Genomic DNA, 24,881 nt, shown 5'->3' with positions numbered 1-24,881 from the left:
ATTTCTTTCACTCGACCGTCTTCGAGTTCGTTTCGTGGGGAGCATCTAATAGTTCCTTAGCATGGACAAGAATGAATCAGGGGGTATGTGGGCGAGAACGTTCGATTTTCGTTGCAATAGCTGTTGAGCCGTCAAGGTTCTTACGATACAGTCATCTCGATTTGGCCATTGATTTACAGATACGGACTGCAAATTTGGGCCGTTTAGATGCTGGATGTTCAGATGGGAGTGAGAAGATGCGTTACTAGTTAATGGAATGAGTCAAGAACGGCGCAGGAGAGAATGCCGCCTGTAGCACGAAGTTGAAGGAGGGGAAGACAGGAAATAACAAGGAACAATTCGTGTGCCCTGGTGTTGCTTTCGGTTCGCCACCGATCATTGCCCGGGTAACCAATCCTCACGCAAATATTTCATCTCTCGATAGCGAGCTCTCACGTAGATGACGTAGGATCTTCTTGGCCAAGGCGCAATCCAACTTCAAATGCGAACTACGGAGTGGGGCTTCTGTTTGACCTACTCTTTGAATCAGGAAACCAATCGGCCAAGTCTTTCAAGCTACCTTTGCTTCCCACCCTCGACTACCTTCTCCCCCATCCGCGTGCTCTACTCACGACATGGAGTCACGCCTACCGCATCCCCGCCAGATACAGGCTCAGCTTCAGGCTCTCGGTGACGAAATTCAGAACATTCGCGAAGAGCATGACGGCCATATCACAGGCCTAGGCCAGCGTCTTCGGGAGGCGGAGGACCGGCAGCGACAACTTCGACATCAGCTCAACGCCGCCATGGATCGCTCTGTTGAGCCGCCTGGTGGTAGCCACAGTGGTTACTCGAGTCTGCACATCTACCCAAGTAGTCCTGTCCCTCGCTCAGGTGCGCTTACCAGAACCAGTCACAACAAATCATCTCAGCGGGAACTTATTGGTGGTACAATGGGTTCTGGTGGTTATGGCCCGGGCTACTCTTCTCTGCCAGGGACGACTTCTGTTGGACATGGGGGCTCTCCTCCTCGTCTACCCCCTATTCAGCTCGAGGACTTGAATGCTACACCCCGTCCACGTAGAGCCGTCTTCCATTCATCTACAGATGACCTTCAATCACAACACGAGCAGCAGGCCCCAATTGGTAGTAAGGACAACGCTGCTTATCTTCCTATGGTTATGGAGAATATAATGGCTGAACGCCACCGCCACGAGCGTGACGGCATCTTAAGATCTTGGTAAAACGGTCTCCACCAAACCGCTCATGAGGAACAGGGTTACTAATGCATGCTAGTGGTTTTGTTCTGGAAGAAGGCCTGGGCAACAGTGGCAGATGCTCGCAAAACTCATTCCACATGCCATGTTTCCGTGCCCAACACTTCTATTACTGCCGACAGCATATGCGCGTCATTCCCAACGTGAAGATGGTTTGCAGTCATAGAAACAAACAAGACTGCTTACTGGTGGTATTCGGTAAGTCCTTCGTAAACTTCCATTCCGCTTGAATGATGACGACTTTCATTAACCATTCAAAGAGGATCGTGAGGACTGGGATGCGATTGTGGATGCTGCACTTGCTGCAGGCAACCTTGGCAACAAAGGGGTAGATGCAGAGGAGTTGAAGGAGGCTCTCTTTCCTCCGCAAAACTACCCTCACCGGTATATGGGCGCTGAACATTAAGATGTAAGTGGACATATAGCGTTAACGCGAGTTTTTTTATCCACCGGATAGGGAAACAGGGAGTAACGCGCTCTTGATGAACGTGAGAGTTAAATCGGCTGACAGGCTCTAGTAACATTCAAGGTGGTAGTTAAACAGAATTCGGCCTGATTCTGCTCTGTGACACCTCTCGGTTCCAACATTAGCACCATCAATAGCTGTAAGCTATATGTGTCTCATTTCTGTAGTTTGGCCTACCATCTCTTTCTTACCACGAAACTTGTAGCCTTCTGCCGTGTACTTTAACACACGAACAGTTCAGCGGAACCGACAAATGGTGATAAATTCACACTTTCGAAGCACTGCATCGTCCAAGGGATCTTCAAGACTCCAGGTTGTCTCCAGCCACGTCTTCTGAGACGGTAACGCTCGAGGGGCACACGCATGCCTATGTTACAGTCCGCAGCAGTAACAATATATTTTTCATACGGAGGCCTTCGTTGCAAGTGAACCGTGTGTTTGCCACGATTGTCGCGGATTGTGGGTAGGGTAGCGATAGCACGAGTGCTTGTGGCAGCGATACTCCGTGGTTCAGAAGTTTGATAGGGGAGATATGATCGCGCAAGATTGTGTCTCGCGACGACGTTTCAAATTCCGATATAGGTTCAAGTTGCACAATAGCTCGATTCAGCACTACTCTGGTTGTTCCTTCTAAATGTTGCGGGATGGGTCGCGAAATGGGTTTTCGCGAGCGATCAATCTGCCTATGGCTACTAGTAGCAGCCTTCTCTTTCTACAGCAGAATGGAACACGTGGTGTGGACCCATTCGAGTTGCACGTGTAGTTAAACCAGGTGTCCTTCGTGAAGCAGCTCACAAATTTGGGACGTAACCATCACATACGACCTTTACATATAGCCACACCACTGCTCGACCAGCGAAAGAATCCCCGCGTTGGATTTGCCCAGAATTGAGGCGACCTTTGGAGGGTTACATGCCCGGATATGTGTGGAATGTAGTTATTCTGCGTAACGAGGCGGTGATCTTCGCTCCCAACGGAGATGTACTTAGCGAAGCTTCGAGAATACAATGAAAGTCATATATGTTCTAATGCCGTGTAGGTGATATTCGATCGAGTGAAAAAGGGGGGTGGTATGTTGAAGACTGTCGCACGTGAGAACAGACGTGACACGCCATGGATGCTCGGGCCGCGTAGCGTGATATTGTCTTCCTTCACTCATATCCATCAAATATGCTTCACAAAAGTCAAAGTCCGTTTTGCAACGTACATTTGTAGAGATGCCCCTTGAATCTTTTCTACTAAGAGACTATCACTATGGAAGCTAGCAGGACAAAACGAGACCATGCTTGCTTGCCCATCCTCGTGCGCTCCGTCTTAGCCTCCTGTCTTCACTACACTTCCCTTAACCGAAAGTCGAGTTCAGCGGCCCAAACTTGATGTTGCTATAGGTGACCGTGGCATCAGCATGCTGACTTTCAACGTCTACCGGTACGCCGCTAGTAGTCTCGCATTCTCCTCTGCCAGTACCTAGATCGGTGTCTGGATTCTTGTCTGTAGGATACGTCGAGTCAAGCCAAAGCATGTTGCTGTAATGGTCATCCCACAGACTCATGACAAGGACCATGCCATTTGCAAGAGCCTTTGCCATATTCGCCATACCGCCTTTGTCTTTGAATGTGTATGTGTCCCCGAATACGGCTTTCTGCTGATCGCAGAACTTAGTTGTAATGGAGTTGCCGCTCACGCCAGGGATTGTAGATGCAGGCTGCGCAATAGTCTTGCCACCTTGGACATAAAAGCGCTTGATCTCCATGGCGTCGCCAGTGCCGATGAATTGTGTGACCACGGTGAATTTCTTTGACGTGTCCACAGTCTTGCCCTTGCCATAGAAATCTTTAACACCCATGCGATAGCTGTTAAAGTCGCAGCCGTCGGGATCGCAAACCCCCGCATAACGGTCGGCAGAGTAGGTACCACCACAGCCGTCACCGTCGCAACGAGACTGCTCAATCGTGGAACAGGAATGTGGGGTAACCGCTGTGCTGATAGAATTCGCTTCCCAGATATCCATCTCTGCGCAGCACGAACCATGGCCGCCAACGCCTGCATTTGCATCGTTGGAAGATGGCTTCCAACCTTCGACATTTCCCTGTAAAAAATTGAGTATCCGAACCAAATCGCTGGAGCCGATCGTGACCTACCTCACCGTTGATAAATTTCAGATCTCGTGGACACTGGGCGTCGCAATACCCAGTTCCGTACTTAGCACCAGCCTTGTTGGTCGAGTACTTCTTTAGGCCGCCATCTGCATCCATGGAAACGAAATACAAGGCGCCATTGAAGCCGCATGGCAGATTTGACACGTCGACATCGAAAGTGAACTCTTGGTTTCCTGTGAACTTGAACATCTGTTCAAACTCCACTTAGTATATGATTTCATGCACGGATGAATTTCTCACCTCATAAGTAGTGTCGTCCTTCATCAAGTACGTCCGAGAACCAATGTTTGTTGAGTAGGAGCCTTTGGTTATGAACTTCAACTTCAGTGAGTTACTGCCAGCGGTGATGCCGTATGTGCCACTATAGTCTGCACCGTCAACGGCACAGTTGGCAGCACATGCTTTGTTGTCTGGACAGGCCGTCGCATCCCATTCATTGCCTGTATAACAATTATCATAGCTAGTTTTCCATCAGCAACAAAGCATGTGGCAGATATTGTGGACCGTTACCCTTCTTTCTTATGAAGCCATCGCCAATTAGCATCGATAACAATTTTACCATTCTTGGTTGTGCAGCTACCCTTTGCGGTGCAAGACTGCCATGTCATCCCTGGATGGGTTTCCGTTTGCTGTGTACCAACGAGTTGTCCATGGCCCGCGTGTAAAAGGGAGGCAGCAAGGATAAAGTATCGATACATGATGAGGAGTACAGGCGTTGGCGTCTTGGTATTGTGGTAGGCTAGGATTCACAAGATATCGATACACACCGTGAAACAGACAGTGCCAGTCGTCTTTTAAGTCTTGTTGCTCGGAAGATCAAACACGCAGTTTGACGTATACGCTGTATATTTTGACTTGCAATTAATGTAATGCCAATAAGTAGTTGATACGCGCGAAATGCAGCGATTGGTGGCTCAAGGGCTTGTCCCCGAGCCAGATATGCGCCGCCAGCACCCCTTGTTTGCAATGAAATCTGGATGGATGTTAAGAAGTGTCTGGCAGCCAATGTAGGCAGCGCATTTGGATTGGGAAGACCACTTGCTACCACACGAGCCCTCGTTGTTACATAGGACAATCTCAGTGCAATATAACTGGAGGGGTAAACCATGGAATCTCGCGGTGAGAGCTGGGAAGATTGATCCGACGGAGGTTACGATGTAATTCCTCCCGTCGGCTGTCCATCCGGCTAAGCATACGAAGCACATCGAAGCTCAATGCCATGGGCTGGGCGCTGAGCAAGTGGGGCTGGCATAACAAATCCAAGTAGATAGCAGATTTGACTCGCGTACGAATGATTCAGTACCGTGCTGTTGCCTGGATAGTATCTTACAAGAACGAATTCTGGATCATATCTTTGAACCTTCGGTAGGTCACTGTGTCGCCGCACACCAGAAAGGCGCTACATGAACCCAGAAGTGATGATGGAAAAGGCTTACTATCGGAAGTTTATACCACGTGTAAAAAAGAGGGGGTTGTTTACGATGCAACAGTCGTTCCAGCGAGTGTATTGGCAGATGGCCACGAGACTGGTAATGAGGCGACTAGGATTCCCCGCTTTCGACTCGGAGAAATCCCTATGCACGGGGCCATTGTCTCGATAGACGGATCGAAATGCCGGTAGATTGATGTAATAGGGCGACAATTTTGGTGACGCTGTACCGTGACTGAATGGGCGAATGCTCTGATGAGCCAAAATGTGAGTGGGTGGTTGGTATCCGTGACTGCAAACTGGACCGCTCCGTTTAATGTCCGAGTCTGTGCGCTCCAACCACCTGCATCTCACCTCCGCCTTGTCCGACCCGCTTCGCCTTCGGCAACACGCTCATCGTCACAGGTCACAGTTACCACTTACCATCCGTCATGTCCGCTCCGGGCGCCGAGTGGATAAGCGACAGGTCTCGCGACAATTCCCCGGAAGCCCCCAACTCCACAGAAGGTCACGATGGCTCGTCTCAGCGACGCACAAGCAAGAAGCGCAAAGTGTTGTCGTGCTACGCGTGCCGCAACCGCAAAATGAAATGTGATCGCGTCTTCCCAGTGTGCGGCCGATGCCAAAAAACTGGCAGAGGTCACGAGTGTACATACGACCCTCGGCTACTCGAAGAGTCCCACCCTGGCGCCGGCGCATCGTCATTTGCCCTTGCTGAGCGGCCAGCCGATAGCAACCCTCCCTCGGACACACCAGATTCATTGCAATGGAAGCTCAGAGTGCAAGAGAGACGGATCGCCATGTTGGAGCAAAAGCTGGCCACACGGGAAAGCACCGGAAACCCTTCGCAATACGAGGCCGTTATCACTGATGAGCCCGGGATCAAAGAGGAAATCATGTTCAGAGGGAAAGGTTTCAAATCCCAGTTCAATGGTGCAACGAGCATCATGAGCATGATCTCCATGGTACAACTCACAAGCCCAGACCCCGATAGCCATGTACCAGCAACTGACCATCACGAAGAATCACGAGCTGCAGGCGTTTACACGCGAGGCCTTGACTGTTGATCATTCAATTATGCGTGTCAAAACTGACTTCAAAACCTTCCGCGATCAGAGGAAGAAGTCCGCAAAGTGCAAGACCGCCAGAAGCTCCGACGTCGATTTCGAAATATTGGCCGTCCTCCCTGCGAAGAGCACTGTTGATACACAAGTTGCCCTCTATTTCCAGACGTGGGAGACAAGTTATAGAATCCTACACGAGCCGTCTTTCTGGGAAGAATACCGCATATTTTGGGAATCAGATCAAGACAAGAAGGGCCTAGTTAGCTTCGCTGTCTTGCTCGTATTGCTCGTTGCAATCACGAAGTGTCTTACCCCGAAAGACGATGTCTTCGTTGGCGATACGACCGCCGACCGGCAAGCAGCTCATGAACTCATCGATGTCTGCGATAGCTGGATCAGCGAGCAGCCTCGCAAACGGGTTGCTTTACCCTTCTTCCAATTACAGTGCTTGTCGTTGCTTGCCAAGCGTGTCAATTGCGTCCAATTAAAGCAAGATTGGATTGCTTCGGGAGACTTACTTCGGCTATCTCTTGCGTCTGGTATGCACCGTGATCCGCATCTGCTCGGGCACGGTAAGATGTCACCGTTCGATGATCAAATGAAGAAGCGATTGTGGGTCACTGTCATGGAGTTGGAGCTTCAATCGTCCATCGAGAGCGGCATTCAATCTGGGCTTACCGGATTATACTTTGATACGCCCGCGCCTGCGAATCTTGCTGATGAAGCCTTCTCACCGGACATGCAAGACGTGCCGTTAGGTCAGTCCCCTGAATATTTCACATCGGCATCATACCTTACCGTCACTCTAAAATCACTTTCCCTTCGTATCCATCTCACGCACCTTTTGAACACACCTTCTAGCGCCCTTCATTACACCGACGTACTGCACTATGATGCGCAAATCCGCTCTGCATTGGCCACCCTTCCCGTTTGGGATGACGATTGCGCGCTTGTACCCTCTACGCTCCTTCGTTTGCAATTGCGTCAGTACCTTCTGCTGCTGCATAAGCCGTACGCGAAGTTAGCTTACACAAATGATCGCTACCTGTATTCATTCACGACTTGCGTGGATACGTGCAGCTTGCTGGTTGCAATGCACGATCGCTTGATATCACAAGGCACCCTAGCACTTAACAACTTCCGCAACGATATAATCAGGGCCGGTCTGGCACTTTCTCAAATCGTGTATCAGAATTGTGCTCGTCGAAAAGTCAAGTCATCCGCGTCCTATGCAGCAGACTCTGAGACTCAACATGTAGACCACCATACCCATTTTGCAGATCTTCCTCTACCCAAACGTGCAGTGGGCTCCGATTCACGAATGGACCTGTACCTAGCGGTATTGCCACAAGAGTCCTTCCTTGCAAGAACGCTGTGCGCGTCTTCAATAGACATTTTAGAGCGCACAAGACAGATCTTCGAAGTCAAAGTCTTCCGGCTTGGGACGGGATACATGGAGTGCTGGCTGTAAGTAATGTTGCAGGGAACCCATATGGAACATATGCTGATCTTATTCGCGCTACTCATATAGTATGTCTGCTGCAGTAGGCATGCTGCCCCCTCCTCCGTCGCCTGCCACTTCTATTGCATACATCAATAATGCTAGCGATGACATCCTCTCGAGATGTAGAAAAACGCTCGACTGTTTCACTACAATAGCTTTCAGAGTGCTAGCTCTACAGCAAGACCCCATGAACAGCTTAGCGTCTTCCCTTCGCAACACTATAGGCACCAGAAAAGAAACGGGATCAACGACTAGGACTGCCGAAAATGCGCCTCCCACGTTGCTGGACGAGGTAAGCATGAACCTGGATGTTGCCGGTGGCGCGAAAGACACGACCGGATCTTTTGATGCGCTACAGGACATGCAGATCGACATGAGTGGCTGGTCGTTCTCCGACTTCTGGGCGTTCGACCTTGGCGGTGACTTCTAATATACTTTTGCAATGGAGACTTTAGTTCCATAAATAGACGCAATTTTGTACATTCCTGAGAGGACGAGCAAGAAGAGAATATTCCAATGCTAAAGAAGATAGCCCTCACGGGTGACTCCGCAGCTATAGCTATATCCCGGATGGGCTTTGGAAAGTGCGCACCACCAAACATACTGCGGCATCTTGTCTCCTCGTGTCCCATCTAGACTTCTCCCGGCGACTAAGATTTCTCCGGCCTTCTTTCGTTATTCCTAGCCTCATTCCCAGCTCTGCTCCTTTTCTTTGGTGGCGCAAGAAATCCCATCGCCTGCAGGTGTGACAATCAGTTCCGGAAGTGTCTCAAGATACCGCATTCTTGCCATGACTTTCGCTGAGGATAGCTTTATTCTCATATTTCCTATGATCATAGAAGATGTGCCGTTGGCTATTGGGTCGGCAAGCGACGCGAAGTGGCGACCACGAGGAAGATACGGTCTTTCTGAAGGACCAGTGTTGCCAAAAAGCAAGTTGACTTGCTTGCTTGTTCAAACTTGCTTGGTTCATACCAAGCAAGCAAGTCAAGTCAGAGCTGCACAGCGAACCAAGCAAGTCAAGTTAGCGTGCCTTACTTGCTTGACTTGCTTGGTTTACTTGGTTAAATTAACTATAATCGACTGTATAGCAGATCTCGCGATGCTTTTTTAGCCTTGCAGTTCTTTTTAGTGCTGCAACTACCTCGGCTATTTCCTAAACAGGCTACAATAGGCTACACAGCTGCTAAAACAGCTTAGCGCCCTACTCCTATCCTAACCTCAGCCTTGTTTTGAAGCCTATCGCGATTTCCATTTTCCTGTATCGACGCTTCTTTCTGGTGTTTTCGACTGCCCTAATATGGCCAAACGCCGTGTACTACATACCTCTTCGAGTAGCAAACGTTTGAGAGTAGCTGCTGCTACCGACGACGTCATCTCAACTCCTGCGGCCTCATCTCAGCCAGCATCTCAGCCAGCATCTCAGCGTCGATCGCCTCGTAAAGCCCTCGCTGCCGTAAGCCAGGCCACTGTCTCGTCGCTAGTCCCTACATTCGAGTCGCAGTTTTTGGAATCGCATGTGGAGGATGATATCGTTGCGCCTACCGAGGGTAGCAGGGCTGTTACGGTGGCTACAACTGAGGCTGGAGACAAAGATAATGGCCAAGATGAGATAAACAGCGCTGCTGATAGCTTTGACGGCATTGACTGGGCTCGTTTACCTGGCTACATGAAGCCACTGGCGGGCTCTAAGCGTCCTAAAAGCTGGATTTTTCGGTATGGCTACCGCGTTGTTGAGCGCCAGGCTACTAATCGGATCTGGTTTGTGTGCAAGTACTGCCACATCCACAAAACTATCGACGCTGGCGGTGGTGGTTTGTTTAATATTACTCAGGCCACTACCTCAGCAGCTACCCATCTCAGCCAGCCAAAACGTGGGCACAACCTCACAAAAGATGGCCCAAAGTCGACGCTAAGAGGACAGGGGCAGCTATCATTGCGGCAAGCTTTTGACGCTGGATTAGAGATGCCTCAGCCTACCGCTAACGCACTCGGAAACTTCGACGTACAAGGCTTTCAGTAGCTACTGTTATGTGGCTCGTCAACCAAAACCAGCCTCTTAGTGAGCTTACAGCGCCTAATTTTAGAGAGATGATAAGGTTTGCCAACCCAGAGGCAGAGGCGGCATTGTGGGTAAGTCACACGAGTGTTTCTACATTTGTAATGAGGTTGTTCAGGTCTATACAACCGCAGGTTGTCGACGCCTTATCAAGCGCAGTAAGCAAGATACATGTAAGCTTTGACGGCTGGACGACAAAAGGTGGTAAACGTGGCTTTTTTGGAGTAGTCGCTCACTTTGCTGACGCAGCTAGAATAATACAAGACCTGCCTATCGACCTGCCTGAGCTCGCTGGCGCCCACACTGGTGAGGCTATTGCTAAAGCTATCTCGATGACCCTCTCGGCTTACGGAGTAACTAGCAACCGATTAGGTTACTTTGTACTGGATAACGCCGCTAATAACGACACTGCAATCGCCGCGCTCGCCCGCGAGTACAACTTCGACCCAGCTTACCGGCGCCTCCGCTGCAGTTGCCACACGCTCAACCTGATTGGCCAGGCTATTATATTTGGTAACAACAAGGACGCCTACGGTAACACTCAAGAGCAGTACAGTACTGAGGAGCAGTACATGCGAGAGTGGCGGAAAGATGGCCCTATAGGCGTCCTAGTTGACGTCATCAACTATATCAAAACGCCGCAGCAGTACGAGCTTTTTCGCAGTTTCCAGCGCCGCGCCAACGACAACCTGCCCACCGAGGAGCGTCTTAAAGTACTCGAGCCCGTCAAGCCTGTTGTTACTCGCTGGAACTCCTACTATGCCGCTTTTGAGCGAGCTACTAAGCTTTCGGCTGCTTATAACTTGTACGCTGAGCATCACATTAATAGGATTATCCTCGAAGACGCGCACGCCAACAAGCAGAACAATAAGCGGCCCGAAGCTCCAAGCTGGATGAGATCAACTGGCCTGCGAGCTGCTGATTGGGCAGTAATTGCAGAGTATCAGGACTGCTTAACGCCGCTCAAGTACGCCACAAAACGGCTCGAGGGCCGCAGCAAAGATGGCAAATTTGGGGCAATATATGAGGTTATACCAGTTTTTGAGTATGTACTCAGCCAGCTTGAGGACCAGGCACGCCCATTTAAGCAGGTCGATTTCAACGCTCACCCAGAGGCCCCCGAGGATCACCTCAAGGTCAACCTCCTCACCGCATGGGCCAAGGCCAACGACTACTACAACAAGCTCGACGCCTCGCCCGCCTACTACGCCGCCGTGTGCCTCCACCCGTACTATAAAACTTACTGCGATGTGGCCTGGGCTAACAAAGCTGGGTGGCTTAGCAGTGCCAACGTGGCGTTTCAGCAGCTCTGGGCGGCGTACAAACCTCAGCGCCCACGCCAGTCGTACACGGCTGTAACGAGTAGCAACAATATAGACGAGGCAATCAGCGCTATACTCGGCAGAAACGTCGGCCAAGAAGCTCCGCTGGACGAGTTTGAGCGCTAGAAAATGCAGGAGCCGCAGTAGACGCAGGAGCAGTATACAGCGAATGGCAATCCAGTCCAATACTGGATTCAATTACTGCCAAAATACCCGCATTTAGCGCAGTTTGCCATCGATATTATGACTATCCCAGCATCGAGCAGCGACTGCGAGCGCCTCTTCAGCGAGCTTGGCGACCTACTTGAGCCAAAGCGACGAGCTCTAGGCAGTGAGCTACTCGCAGCTCTTCAACTAGTGAGATCCTGGGTGCGAGCTGGCTATAAACCAACTATTTATAGTGAGGCTAAGCTTTCAGACAAGGAACTTTTAGATAATTACAATATACTTGAGTGGGACAGTTAGCTTAGTAATGTAGTAGTGTTTAGTCCCTTAGCAGTCAAGTAAATCAAGTACTTGGAAGCAAACCAAGCAAGTCAAGCAAGCAACAAATTGCTCCCAAGCAAGTCAAGTTACGCCTACTCTCTAACCAAGCAAGTCAAGTTTGAGGCAGTGACTTGCTTGACTTGCTTGTTGGCAACTGTGTGAAGGACCTACTTGTGGAAGATGTGTGTAACATGCTACCGAGTGGATGACGAAGGTGGGTTGGTATAGAACTATTCAAGCTTGCTTCGTGGTGTTGACGAGCAATCGTGTTGATCCAGAACGTCTCGAGGCGTACTCACTCATGTATCCGCCATCGTTTCTTCAATCCTCAGCACTTCCATGTGGCTAAGTAGACAGGAATCTTGCATAAGTGTTATTGTTTCCCAGCAAAGTTCCACAGATACGACTAGTATCCGGAAAACACAGACGAGCGCAAAGAAGCATTTTGATTCACGATTGTAGATTAGACAGAAGAGATGAAGAGCTTGGATGAGAAGTAAGTGAGAGAAATCTTGTGGCGACAGATCTTCTTCATGAAGAGAATCTGTGTCAAAGTGGACGGGAGATCAAACTCGTCATAACTGCACGTGTTTCTTCAATTACATCTCTAATCCGGCCATGAACGTATGATAGTCTGACTGAGACGCACAATGCAAGTCCAGATCCTGATCTTCTGTCTCTATCCCATCCCTGTCCTGTCCAGACACTCCTATAGCTTTCTCGCATCGTTCCACTGTCCTGTGCATCCTAGGCACTTGGAGGTGTTCAACGCCTGGGCGCATTGTACTTTGAAGCTGTCTTTGTGCTCTCGGCCCGCGTAGAATGAAAACAGACCCTGAGCGTTCGAACAGGAGTTCCTCTACCTTTAGTTCGCTTCTTGGTGGTGTCGGTGGCCGAAGGACAATATCAGGAAGTTCCGATTCGTGAAACATCTCGATGGTTAGATAGCGAGGCAGTGGCTTTGAGGCCGTTTTGTTCTTCTTGGTCTTGCGCTGGTTATATTTTGGTACAAGGTGCGGCACGAGTTCGTCGTTTCGCTGAGGAATCATCTTTAGCTGGTTGCATCTTGAGATCAAACCTTTCAGTAATTCCATGTTTCGATGTGGTTGACTGCTCAGAAAATGCAAATTCAAAGAGGTACACGCTAGATTATTTAGTCTAAAGCTGGTCCTTGAGCGTCTTCGTCTTCGTTTTGGAACAGTGTCTTTCACGAAGTGAACGATAACACTACACATCCAGGACAATGCTTACAATGTCTCAAAGAAATGTGAAAGTACGAGCGCTCTACGCCATTTACCCACAACCACCATTAGATAGGGTCAAGTCTCAGGTCTCATTGTTGGACATAAGGAACCGTTATATTGGCGAGGCAATGAGAAATTGAACGTAGGTCGTGCAAGCAGCCTGAACCTAAGCATAGACCTTATGACATTCACATAGTGAAGGACACTACAATTATTTGCCACGCACATACAACAGTACGAGCTCTGAATATTCGCCTAGAATACTCATCATCCATTCTAATCATTTATGCACACCTGTTTGGTTGTGTGCGTTCTTCAGTCCCGTGCAATCAGTACAGTTGGAGCAACTATAATCGTCAGTCCTCTCTTCACCCTTTGAACCCCCTTGTCTCATCCTTCGTGCGCACATCACACTACGTACCTTATACAGTCGGTACAGTCGGTACAATTGCGACATTCGTCACAGTTGTCGCAGCCGGTACAGTTGTGGCAGTGGCTGCTGCTGTCGCAGTCGGTGCAATTTTGACAGTATGTAGAGTCTTTACAGCCCGTGCAATGCCGACATCCGGTACAGTCTATACTCGTTTTAGTTGCAAAGCTTTGAGAGACCGTAAAGAGCAAGAAATTAGTCAAGGTAATAGAAACAATAGATGGTTCTCAGAGAAGTGGCAAGCGCAAGTCCCTGCTTTTGCTACCCACACAATTGTGGCACGAAGTATCCTTGCTGCATCCGATGCAATTCTTGCAGTATGAGCAGTCTGATTAAACAAGCCAGAATCGCAGGTATAAGTACACCATCTTCAAATGGAGGAGCTAGTTGACCAGGCGATAGGTTGCGGCATGCGCGACATGGAATCATTGATCTTTGGGAACATCATTGCACAGTGCGTACCTTTGCAATCTGTACAATTTTGACCTGGGTTCGTTGGTGCAAGGTCAGAGTTGAAGTATCATGAAGCTTTATTCAAACTCACAATCCTTGCAGCCAGTGCAGTTGGTGTTGTTGCGATTGCCGTCGCCATCGCCGGAACGCGAGAACGGCATTGCACGGAGCGACGATTCACCGCATCCCATGTTGAACGTTCTTGTTGGACTATATAATAGGAGGCAATGAACTGAGTCAGACTGATAGAGTAATCATAGGCGCAAAAAGTGTATAGATGCAATGTATAACCTGCCCCAGGTTTATAGGTGAGGTGATGTGACTGGAAGGGCATGCAGCCACGACGTCATTTCTGACATGTAACAGGGTTATGTTAGAGAGCGCCTTATCGGTATCGACGGCCACTCTCAAGCTTCTCATATGAGATCTACCAATTGAAAAACTTGTCGAGGAGTAAATCAGGTTCTGAGGTCTAAACTGGTCCTACATCATGGCCTGAAGGCATACTACACATCGCTATGACGGCACATCCAAATGAGGCTGTTAGCTCCTCATTTCCCACATTCCTGAAACCTTTGAGTGCACATCGCAAGAATACAAGGGTCTACTGGATTTGCGTGTTTGTTGCCAGCTCCGACTTCGTCGACAAGACCACTACAGTTAGAGCAGCCAACACGTGAGCGACAGTCGTCACATCCCGAACAGTCGACTAAATCTGCTTGGGTTGACACAGTTTGTTGACCTCTCGATTCGACTGCAGCCAACGTTGTTATCGTCCATATTGGAAGCTAGTCGTTCCTGAGGCGCAGGTGGAGGCGCACATTGTTGCTGAAGCGGAGGTATAGAATTTTGATGAAATTGAGGCATCCGAGGGACTTGTGCACCTTGATGAGGTGATCGCGCCTGAGGATTTTGAGGAAGAGAATTCTGCGGCGGTCTCTGTGAACCTCCGTCGTTTGGATTCTGATAGCCGTGGTCTTGGCAACCTGTAGATGAGCCAGCAGCAGACCCTTGTAGAGTTCCAGCTCGATGAGCAGGTTGGACATGACAATACAAACAAGTCTTAGGTATGACGGACCAGTAACTAGGCGCAGGGCTGTATGCTGGAGGGGGTCCAGTTGCCTTGACGAAGGGCCGCTCGGATAACGAAGATGATTGTGATGACCAGAGTACGGGCGAACAGGAGGAACACGCGATGCAAGTGGTCCTACCTCGTGACCTTCGAAGCGGTTTGGCGGGTTTCTCCAAGTCTGCGGCTGCATGTGCGATGTATGACCATCACCAGCGCAAGATCCAGCTAGACCGCGCGCAGGCAGAGGCAAACCATGGCGCGGTGCCTGGGATGCATGAGGATGTTAATCAGTACGTATAAGATCGGAGGCGCGGTCACGGTATTCTCCGGAGAGTTCTAATGTCGACTCAAAAAGCTTTTCATTTATAGACGGTAGTGTGTCGTCGGCATCTGAATCTGGGCTTGATACGCGAGCTCGCTTTCGGGCTATGTCATAAGTCAGTCGCGTCACTACGTTGTTTCAATGACTTGAGACTGAGACAACGGATATCCACTTACAATCGTATCCAGCCATACTGTCAATTGCGTTGTGTAGCTTGGGTGATGAGTTGAGGAATTAGTAGTTGCAAATCCTGTATAGTCGAACAGGCGAAGGTTCGTTAAAGTATACATAGGACACAATCAGATGAACGCAAGGTTATTGTGGCACCCAAAATTCACTTGCGTATTCACAGATCTTCAAAGAAGAACTTAAGCAAACAGAAGTACACTGGTAGAAGACATCGTATGAGAACTGTTTTGTTTGGTCTTGAGTCAACCATTCTCTAGTCCTTTCCTCTCGCCCCAGGGCCTGAAGCGCATTGCCCTCTTGTGTTTTGCTTGCAATTCAAACGATGGACTACTCATACGAGGGCTTAGGACATCGTTGGGGTATCGTGGGGGGGGAAAACAAGCTTCCCATTGTTGGAAAATCTGCCACTTCGTCTTTACAGATTAGCGGCTTGGCATTAGTCTCGCGATTCGCTGCATGAGGTAATGATGTTCATTCGTCCTCGCCTTATTTCCGGGGGCGTCATGGATTGACGTGCTTAAGAAAAGTAGCTCGTCCAGCCGCTCCCGCTCCCGCAAACCACAAATCTTTACTTATCACAAGCATGCCATGCGGTCTCGGACTTATTTCATTCTCTAAGCTTGCTTGTAATCACGAATAGCAAGTAACAATGACGGATCCAAGCATTGATGCAGAAAAGAACACGGAGCGGGAGAATCATGCCATCACAAATACTGATGTGGAGCGGAACCTGCAGACATGGCCCAGCGCGCGCGACGTTGAAATACAAGAAGCCACCCTGAGCGCCGAAGCTGGGAACCAAGCAGCGCAACACATGCACGACAAGCCACATCAACCTGCTCTCGCACGAATGCTCTCGCGCCGCTCAGCAACATCATTCGATCCAGGTCCAGCTCCTGATGGCGGCCTCACAGCTTGGACTCAGGTTCTCTGCACACATCTGACCATCCTGACCACCTTTGGTTTTTTTACATCATTCGGCGTATACCAAACGTACTACGAGAACACCCTCGGTATCTCGCCCTCGACAATATCATGGATTGGATCCCTCCAGGTCTTCCTGCTCTTCTTTCTTGGTACTTTCACAGGCCGTGCTACGGATGCTGGACTCTTTCGCCCTGTCTACATCGCTGGCGCGTGCTTCCAGCTACTTGGTATCTTTACATTGGCTGAGAGCAAAACTGTGTGGCACGTCTTCCTGTCGCAGGGTGTATGTCTAGGCATTGCGAACGGGCTGCAGTTCTGCCCTTCGATGGCTCTGGTATCCACCTACTTTGTCAAACGTCGTGCCTTCGCGCTGGGCTTCACTGCACTGGGATCCTGCACTGGGGGTGTCATCTTTCCAGTCATCGTGCAACAGTGTCTGCCTAGCTTAGGCTTTCCATGGACGATACGTATCATCGGCTTCATCATGTTGCTCATGAACGTTATCACCATTGCGTTGTATCGCACACGACTTCCACCTAGGAAAACCGGTCCGTTGGTCGATTGGGGAAGCTTCAAGGAACTGCCCTACGCGCTGTATTGCGCTGGCGCCTTTTTCAGTTTCTGGGGCTTGTATTTTGCTTTCTTCTACATTGGGAGCTACGCGCGGAATGTCCTTGGTGCCACTTACCAGCAAAGTATCAACCTGCTTCTAGTGCAGGTCTGCATGGGTTTTGTCTTTCGCCTGCTACCTACCTACTATGCTGACAAAATCGGGGGCCTCAACGTTCTCATACCTTTCGCTTTCATCTGCGGTGTTATGATGTTCGCATGGATTGGGATCAAATCCACTGCTACCTTGTATGTATTTGCTGTCATATATGGAAGTGGGAGCGCTGTTATCCAGGCGCTTTGGCCGGCGGTAATCGGCAGTATGAGCCGTGAGAAAGACCTGAAGAAATCGGGTGTGAGGATGGGCATGGCGTTCACCGTCGTGAGCATATCAAGTTTCACAGGTCCACCGCTAGCTGGTGCACTCATTCAGAGTCACAACGGTAGCTACACATATGCGAATATCTGGGCGGGTATGTCGTTCTTTGTTGGAGGATGTCTATTAGTTGCTACTAGGGTATCTCTGGTGGGCTGGAACTGGAAGGCAAAAGTCTAGCGGTAGATCTGATCAAGTTCTTTGTTGACTTTCAGATTCCTCGGTTCTCTTTGTATCCTTTCCCACCCATTCTCTGAATCCGTTACTGACTTTCTTCTCTGTATCATCTGAGAGCTCGTTACTGTCTTTTGCTGATGATGGTCTTGCTTGCAGAAATTGCTCTTAGCGAAACTGACGCCAGCGTGAGCTTGTCGTAAGTGAAACAAGTTTTATACCATCTACAGGAGAGTGGACATCCATATATAGTGTGATTTCGAGAAGAATATCGTGCCGCCTCTGCGATAGTCATGCCTTGCATACCCATCGACGTCGAAACCGTGCTTGAACTATCGGCCCCTCTTATCTCCCAACGTAGTGACTCTTGCTAACAAGCCAGGCTCTTCCCTCTCCTTTTCCATTCTCGCATGCCAATCCGCCTCAGCTTTAGCTGCATTCTTCTTAGCCCGCGCTGTATTCCACCTCATGTAATAGCAGCAGAGCGGGAATAGTACCGTGCCTGTCGTGACCCAAGCGAACAAGACGCCAAAGTTCAAGCCGACGCGTGGATGTAGATCAAACAGGATGGATCGGGTGAGCTCAACCACGTTGTGCATAGGCCATCCATAACCCCAGCGATAAAAGCCGGGTGCAAGTTCGAGAGCGTAGAATCCAGTCGCGACATTACTGATCACCCAGAAGATCAACCACAGAGCTGTCCAGGGGTTCCCAAAAGCATGGCCATATTCTCGCTCGCCAGACCAAACGCGGTCATACCGATCCAGTTGACCATCCAGTATACCACAAACGTACCGCTACCGTATGCGTTGGGGTTATTGGCGGGCTGATCGTGGGCTGCTTTGGGATGGTCCATAGGCATGAGAAAGGCAAGGCTGACGAGGGAATAGACGAGCGAGAGTAGAAAGTAAGACGCGACTGTTGCGACATAACGCCAGATAATGAGCTGGTAGAAGTGCAGCGGTGGATGACCTCTAGGCGAGAGATACTTTAAATGGATAGGTAAAAAGAATGTGAAGCTGAAAAGGAGATGATGACTAGATATCGGCGTATGGAGTCAGTGTAGGTCTTGCATGCAGTTCATACAGGGAAACTACTAACTCAAGTAGATCAGCCCAATACTGACCGCGGGTGTCGCGATAGATGGCCCAAAAGGGCGGAGATCATACACTGCGAATTCGATTCCTGGAGCGAGAGCTTGGGGCGAAACGTCGACGTGCATGTCAATGACCGAGAGATTGTTCTGGAGGAGATGTGTGATCCACGCGCGACCAAAATCGGTCACAACGCGCTTTTGGAGCGTGTTCATGCTAGGTAAGATGTAAGTCGAGGACGTAGTCTGATCACGCGCAGAGTTATAGATGATCTGGCAAGCCCCCAAGGGATCGTAACTCGCGTTTCCCTGCCTCACTGCTGCCTCAAGCATCGCTGTTGCATTGGGGTTGATGATGACGGCGCCCATGCGTGAAAGTCGTAGACATTGTCTCGTACCCTGAGTGGATCGTTGTCGAAGTCCCCAGGTGAAGCAAACGTATAACCGGGCACCACGCCACCCTCGTCGATGATGTCGTGAATAGCCTGAGTAACGAACGGACCCACGAATGGTGTGACCCCTGCATAAGGCGGCTGACCATCGAAATCGACAACCCAGATGCTCAGGCTTTTAACATTCGCATTCTGACGAAACAATGCACCCCAAAAGAGACACAAGAAGGCCATGATAGCGATAGCGAGGATGAGATTCGTCCGGAACCAGAGCTTGATTACATGTAACCTGACGCCGGCCATGGACGAGTGGAAAAATCCAACGGGCTTCTGCTCGAGTTCGATCCGGCGGCTGCTCTTCGTGCGGCCACGCTGTAGTGTTGTCGGCCTGCTTGAAACAGAATTGATACCGTTGTTCGTCTCGCTTTGGAAAATGGTGGCTTCCTGCTGTGCGCAAGCAGAGTCTGTAGCTGCGAGGGCTCGCTCTCCTGTGTCGGAGTCCCCGGATGAGCTGGAGTCATATTCGTGATGATATTGCGGGGCGATCTGGCATCCAAGCATTGGTTGAGACATGTTGAGCGCTGTGGATATTGACAGAGGGTGCTTCAATTGCTGATATACCTAGGTGTCTTGAGGCCCGGGCACTTGATACTGCTGTGAGTTGCTGACAGATGAACGCTAGTAAAACGCTAGTAGATTTAAAGCGAGTTCATTGGATGTGAATGCTAGAACGATGTTTGGTCATCACCAGGGCTGAGTTAATCACTGGTACCTGCGCCACATAGTATCCAGGTACGCTGACATGACAAATATCTAACTGGGTAGCCAAAGGAAGGGGTGATCCGATGTTATAAGGGATGCCGACGCGTTGAGACATCCACGCAACCACATTATATCCTTACCTAGTCGTTTCTGGAGTCGTTACATGGCACGTGTAGTGGAAATGGAAGTGTTATCAGAAAGGTAGCCATAAGGGTTATATTGGCTTACATAAGCCCCGTTGAATTGAGGAAACACCTGGGCACGGTTCCGCGCAACACGCGCCCCACGCTCATTGCGCAACTCTCGTCATGACGAACACCAATACATGTGGCTGCAACCATCGCATCCGCACAGTGCCTAATCGTCGGTACATATTGCTTTGCGCGCCTGTCGAGAGAAGGCATGTCGGGCAGGGGACCTAGGGGTGGTCGCGACGTCGGACGTGGCAGGGGACGGGGTAGAGGCAAGACACATATAGTATGCTACAGCCAGGCCGCAAGGAACACTACTAAATTGCGTCTCAGCGGGAGTGGGAATCGTACACCCCTGGCGCTGAAGTTTACGAGCAGCTGTGGCGCGTTCGCAAAGAGCCTGCCATTGTTACCGCACGACTACCCAACGACTGCCCCATTCCGAATGCGCGAACACGAATACTGTATCGTCGGCAGACCCAGGACACTATCAAGCGAGAGCAATACACTGTAGAGATAAAATATACCAGTGAAGCTGGGGACGGACATGAAAGTCCTAATCGCACAGAGGTTGAGGATGTGGACTTGCGATGTATAATGCAATTCGTTTCTCCAGCCGAACTGGAACGATATGAAACGGAGCAGTTCAGACTCGAGGCAGAGGCAGAGGCCATTGCAATACGCACCGAGGCCGAAGAACTGGCGCGTCGGCAACTGCACAAGAATGCTAAAGCACCAAACACTAATAAAGGAAGTCGTATGCTCAGTGGATTGGGTCTTGCTGTCCGACCACCCACACGAGCCAGAGGTCGGCCAAGAGGACGTCATGGAAGAAGTAGGGGAAGATTGGGAGGCTTGGTGTTGAGTTCTCGGCAACTTGAAGACGACGTGCGCGAAGAGTTGGTGGACAGCGAGCCTGTTACGACTAATCGCCAAACCGAACGCACTGGAAAGCCAATATTGACGTCGCCCGGTTTGATGCGTTCAGCCTTTGTCGCTAACAGCGCCCTGCCGGTATCGTCACTACCAAGGAGGCTCTCTACTTCTCTTCCCTGGCAGAAACATACAGAGCTTTTAGTCCTAGAAGATCAGGTGGACCAGGCGCTCGCTAGCCACGATGCAAGGCCCGTGACCAATGTTCCAGTGCACTTGCGCGACTCACTAATACCTGCAGTCGAAGTCGAGGGTGAGAACATCAATACAGATCATCCATGCACTAGACCACACAGGATGGGAAGCATATTTTCGTCTGAACACCCCTCTGTCACACCCGCTCTCTCACCATCTACCGACAAATTTTCCTTAGCAGGCACCCGCGCAGTTCCGTTGCCCACACAAGCATCTAGTCCCTCTATTGCACCGGGCACAAAGCCGGACGACATGTTTTCACAGACACCGCTTTTCTTTGATCGATCGTCGATTGCAGCATCCGATTCAGATGACACAATACCTGCACAGCCACCGCCGCCGCATCACGAACCCAACAATGACGTGAACAACGACACTATGCACATGCACACCGCGCAACCAGACCGCCATTCACTCGAGTACGACAATAATGACGACGATGCGGATGCAGACGGCGCAGAAGAGTACGTGGTCGAAGCCATCGTGGAGCACTTCCAAGAGGATGGGAAGAACTATTATCTTGTTAAATGGGATGGATATGAAGACAGCCATGATTGGCTTCCCGAAGAAGATCTCGAGGGTGCTGCGGATCTAGTCGCTGAATACAACGAGCGGATTGGATGGAGGAATAAAAAGGTGAGGATGAGGTAAGGTTGAGTTGAATTGAGAACTAGACTTCCATTTCTACGGTACACGACTCAGTGTAGCGATAAGAATGATTGAACTTTCCAGCCTTCGAGGCATGTATTAGTGACAACAAAAGGTCACCACATCATAAAGCTCTATATGCATAAATGCTATGTGTTTGTGCTAAACGCAGATGTATCGGATATTTTTGTAAGTGAAGACGCGTCTACATCATGCTGACCAGGGCAAGTGTTTCTATGCTGGACTTCCGTATCTCGGGAAGGCTAGCGGAAAGAGGTTTAGGCAGAACGCGAACCTGTCGCGCTTCTAACACACGGGTCGGCGGGGCGCGAAGTACAGCCTTCAACCATCCCATTCAAAAACACCTGAAAGGCTCTTAGTATAGCCTGCTACAATGACACACAACTTAGCTATCCTACGCTTGAGTAGATAACTTAGAAGTCTGCATTATTATTAAATTTCCATGCTTCTTGACTAAGTGCTGTTGTATATTGCAAAGTTAAGAATATACTGTCCGAACTTGTTCACTTTCTTCTTCGAATGGGGTGCTACGACTCCAATAGGAAAGGAACATTCTAAACCTCTAGAGAAAATCTTTAGTGAAGCACAACTCACACAAAAGAACCCTCTTCGAAGACAGCGTGAGAACATCGTCCGAATAGTTGATCTATATTCTTGATTATGAAGGTTTTGTTAAACCTCAGTGTACAAAGCACACGCGAAAAGACATGAATACTAATGTAGGCAAAAGTCTCCACGATGACGCTATTTGCAAAGAGCGCCAGCGTCTTGCATGTTCATTCCAAGGTCATCTCGTCGCGTCGAGCAAGCCGACAAGGTTGAAGCAGAAGTCCACTTCCTTGCCCCATACATCGTGCGCGTACACTCAACTGGATTGTCGGCTTCAAAAGACATCCCCCGCCTTCATTCGTTGGGTGTCTTGGTGTAGGGAAACACCTCCTGGTCTGTATCGTGCCATTCTTGCGTCAACAGCGTGGAAATCTCCTCGTCGTCTTGGATCACATCCTCCAATATATCATCCTCCAGTTCTGCTTTTGGAGGTTGTTGAGAGAGTTGAGTGGTTATCTCCTCGTCATCTTCGAGGAACGCACTAAGGCCGTAATCTGGGATCTGAGCCAGCGTTAGGGGTGGAGAAGTAGCTTCGTGCTTAATGAGAGAAAGGGGCATTTGTGAGCCAAGGCTCGAGAATGGTGTCAAAGAAGCTGAAATTGTGGATGTGGCCCGATAGGGTGAAGCACCTCGGTAAGAGGAAGAAGAATTGTATTCCGAGTGTGGGCGCAATGGAGGAAGGTCGAGGTGGGATGCGCAATTGATGATCGGAGAGATCACGCCTAGGCCACCGGGTTTTTCTGATTTGATGAGCTTCCCAGTAGGAGGATGTAAATATGGCAATGAAGACGATGTATGTTTCTGCCCTTGAGACTCTGGTCGCGAGCTACCGCCCTTGCGACCCTGTGGAAAATCAGGACGTAATTTGCTTAGATTTTGCAGAACTCGCCCTTTCTCGCGTATCCTAGGTAGAAACAGTGAGATGGTTGGGATGGACCGACTCGTAGCTGCACGACTGGATATTGAGATCACTCTTCATGAACACCATTCTGCACAACATTGTGAATAGGTAGGCTGCAAATTCCGGCAGTGGATGTCAAGTGGACATATTATGTAGAAACCCGAACCTGGTGATTGGTTTGGTGGAATCGACGGGCGGGTATATATGAAACATGTATTTAACAATAACACGAAGGAGCGTATTGCGTATAATATGAACAAGGCAGAGTGATCACTAGGTCGTGGGAAGAGAAGATCAGTTCTTCTTGTCTACCTCCAAGGAGGACGGAAAGAGAAAGCATGCCAAGCTTCATCACATGACAGATCAGATGCCGAGGTCGACTAATAGGTAGGTATGCAGCAACACAACATGGAGACTATCATCTTGACTACCGCACACGAACATGGCTTCTTCAACGCGCTACGCATATCCCTTCGCCGCTTCCCCTGATATCATCCGGTCACACCAGAAAGATGCCTACTTCTCCGGCGTGCTTCTGGATCAGCTCTCGACACTATTGCGCAAGCTCTATGGCGCGCGCATCGCGCATACCTATGCATCCGAGACGCGTGTGCTCGGGGAGCTACTTTACCTTGGTCTGACCACGCTGATAGGAAATCGGACATTGGGCGAGGAATACACAGACATTGTTCAGGTGGAGAGCGAAAGCGGACGACTGCCGGCGCTGGGACGGAGAGCTGGATACATACTGAGCTGCATATTAGGGCCATATGTGCTTGGGAGAGCACTGCCGGCCTTTAGAAGAAGAGTGCGCGCGAAACTCGAGGCAAACCTGCGATGGTATGCGCGACAGCAAGCGCGAGCACAGCAGCAGGCACAGGAGAATGGGAGCAAGACACGGATAGGACGACCTCTAGGCATGTGCCTGCAAAGCTACATTCTCGAAAACCTTGATACCATTACGTCGCCATCGCCCGTCTACGCCCTCTCTCTGGCGACATTCTACTTCTCGGGGAGCTACTACCACCTCTCGAAACGCATATGGGGGCTACGATACATCTTTACGCGCCAAGTGCCAGAGGGGGATAATCGCGCCGGCTACGAAGTCCTAGGTGTGCTGCTAGTTTTACAAATGGCTGTACAGGCATATCTACATCTACACAATACTGTCACCTCGTCGACGGCAGCAGTGGGTGGCGGCCACCCGCAAGGTACATCAGCCATTGTAGGCGGCGGCGCAGAAGTCTCGCTGGATCCCAACGCCTACAGCGCCAACAACGCGTTGTTATTCGACGCTGCGTCCGCCCTCCCCACGGCCGCGCCATCAGACGTGCAAAAATGGACACACACACCTGCGTTGGACAAAGCAAGATATGAGCTAGAGAACGAGGAGACAATGGGATGGATTGGTGGTGGCAATCGGAAATGCACTCTTTGCCTGGAAGAGATGAAGGACCCGAGTGTAACGACATGTGGACATGTCTTCTGCTGGACGTGTATCGGGGATTGGGCTCGGGAGAAGCCCGAATGTCCGCTTTGTAGGCAGACGTGTCTAGTGCAGCATGTGCTGCCGCTGAGGGGTTAGGTGGGCGGCA

At 50.0% G+C, this 24,881-nt stretch overlaps 8 protein-coding genes across 8 annotated transcripts; 5 read left to right on the top strand and 3 right to left on the bottom strand.

Moving 5' to 3' along the window:
- Window positions 1-614: 614 nt before the first annotated feature.
- ALTATR162_LOCUS10894 (uncharacterized protein) lies at window positions 615-1,223 on the top strand (the record flags this gene model as incomplete). The annotated part of the gene is made up of 1 exon (XM_043318534.1): window positions 615-1,223. The coding sequence occupies one exon, from the start codon at window positions 615-617 to the stop codon at window positions 1,221-1,223; it is 609 nt and encodes a 202-aa protein (XP_043174469.1).
- Window positions 1,224-3,064: 1,841 nt separating this feature from the next.
- Window positions 3,065-4,070, bottom strand: ALTATR162_LOCUS10893 (uncharacterized protein; the record flags this gene model as incomplete). Its single annotated transcript, XM_043318533.1, has 2 exons — window positions 3,065-3,811; window positions 3,864-4,070. The coding sequence occupies 2 exons, from the start codon at window positions 4,068-4,070 to the stop codon at window positions 3,065-3,067; spliced, it is 954 nt and encodes a 317-aa protein (XP_043174468.1).
- A 1,671-nt stretch (window positions 4,071-5,741) lies between these two features.
- ALTATR162_LOCUS10892 (uncharacterized protein) lies at window positions 5,742-8,308 on the top strand (the record flags this gene model as incomplete). The annotated part of the gene is made up of 4 exons (XM_043318532.1): window positions 5,742-6,275; window positions 6,334-7,394; window positions 7,455-7,841; window positions 7,906-8,308. The coding sequence occupies 4 exons, from the start codon at window positions 5,742-5,744 to the stop codon at window positions 8,306-8,308; spliced, it is 2,385 nt and encodes a 794-aa protein (XP_043174467.1).
- Window positions 8,309-16,104: 7,796 nt separating this feature from the next.
- ALTATR162_LOCUS10891 (uncharacterized protein) lies at window positions 16,105-17,547 on the top strand (the record flags this gene model as incomplete). Its single annotated transcript, XM_043318531.1, has 1 exon — window positions 16,105-17,547. The coding sequence occupies one exon, from the start codon at window positions 16,105-16,107 to the stop codon at window positions 17,545-17,547; it is 1,443 nt and encodes a 480-aa protein (XP_043174466.1).
- Window positions 17,548-18,226: 679 nt separating this feature from the next.
- ALTATR162_LOCUS10890 (uncharacterized protein) lies at window positions 18,227-19,599 on the bottom strand (the record flags this gene model as incomplete). The annotated part of the gene is made up of 3 exons (XM_043318530.1): window positions 18,227-18,529; window positions 18,668-19,033; window positions 19,087-19,599. The coding sequence occupies 3 exons, from the start codon at window positions 19,597-19,599 to the stop codon at window positions 18,227-18,229; spliced, it is 1,182 nt and encodes a 393-aa protein (XP_043174465.1).
- A 591-nt stretch (window positions 19,600-20,190) lies between these two features.
- Window positions 20,191-21,758, top strand: ALTATR162_LOCUS10889 (uncharacterized protein; the record flags this gene model as incomplete). The annotated part of the gene is made up of 2 exons (XM_043318529.1): window positions 20,191-20,265; window positions 20,313-21,758. 2 exons carry the CDS (start codon window positions 20,191-20,193, stop codon window positions 21,756-21,758), a joined length of 1,521 nt encoding a protein of 506 aa, XP_043174464.1.
- Window positions 21,759-22,679: 921 nt separating this feature from the next.
- On the bottom strand, window positions 22,680-22,943 carry ALTATR162_LOCUS10888 (uncharacterized protein; the record flags this gene model as incomplete). Its single annotated transcript, XM_043318528.1, has 1 exon — window positions 22,680-22,943. One exon carries the CDS (start codon window positions 22,941-22,943, stop codon window positions 22,680-22,682), a length of 264 nt encoding a protein of 87 aa, XP_043174463.1.
- Window positions 22,944-23,728: 785 nt separating this feature from the next.
- Window positions 23,729-24,871, top strand: ALTATR162_LOCUS10887 (uncharacterized protein; the record flags this gene model as incomplete). The annotated part of the gene is made up of 1 exon (XM_043318527.1): window positions 23,729-24,871. One exon carries the CDS (start codon window positions 23,729-23,731, stop codon window positions 24,869-24,871), a length of 1,143 nt encoding a protein of 380 aa, XP_043174462.1.
- Window positions 24,872-24,881: the final 10 nt, after the last annotated feature.

The sequence above is a fragment of the Alternaria atra genome (genome assembly GCF_907166805.1).
Source record: "Alternaria atra isolate CS162 genome assembly, contig: 34, whole genome shotgun sequence".
Taxonomy (NCBI): Eukaryota; Fungi; Ascomycota; class Dothideomycetes; order Pleosporales; family Pleosporaceae; genus Alternaria; species Alternaria atra.
Note: the sequence above shows the minus strand (reverse complement) of the source record. Positions and strands in the feature narration are given on the sequence as shown.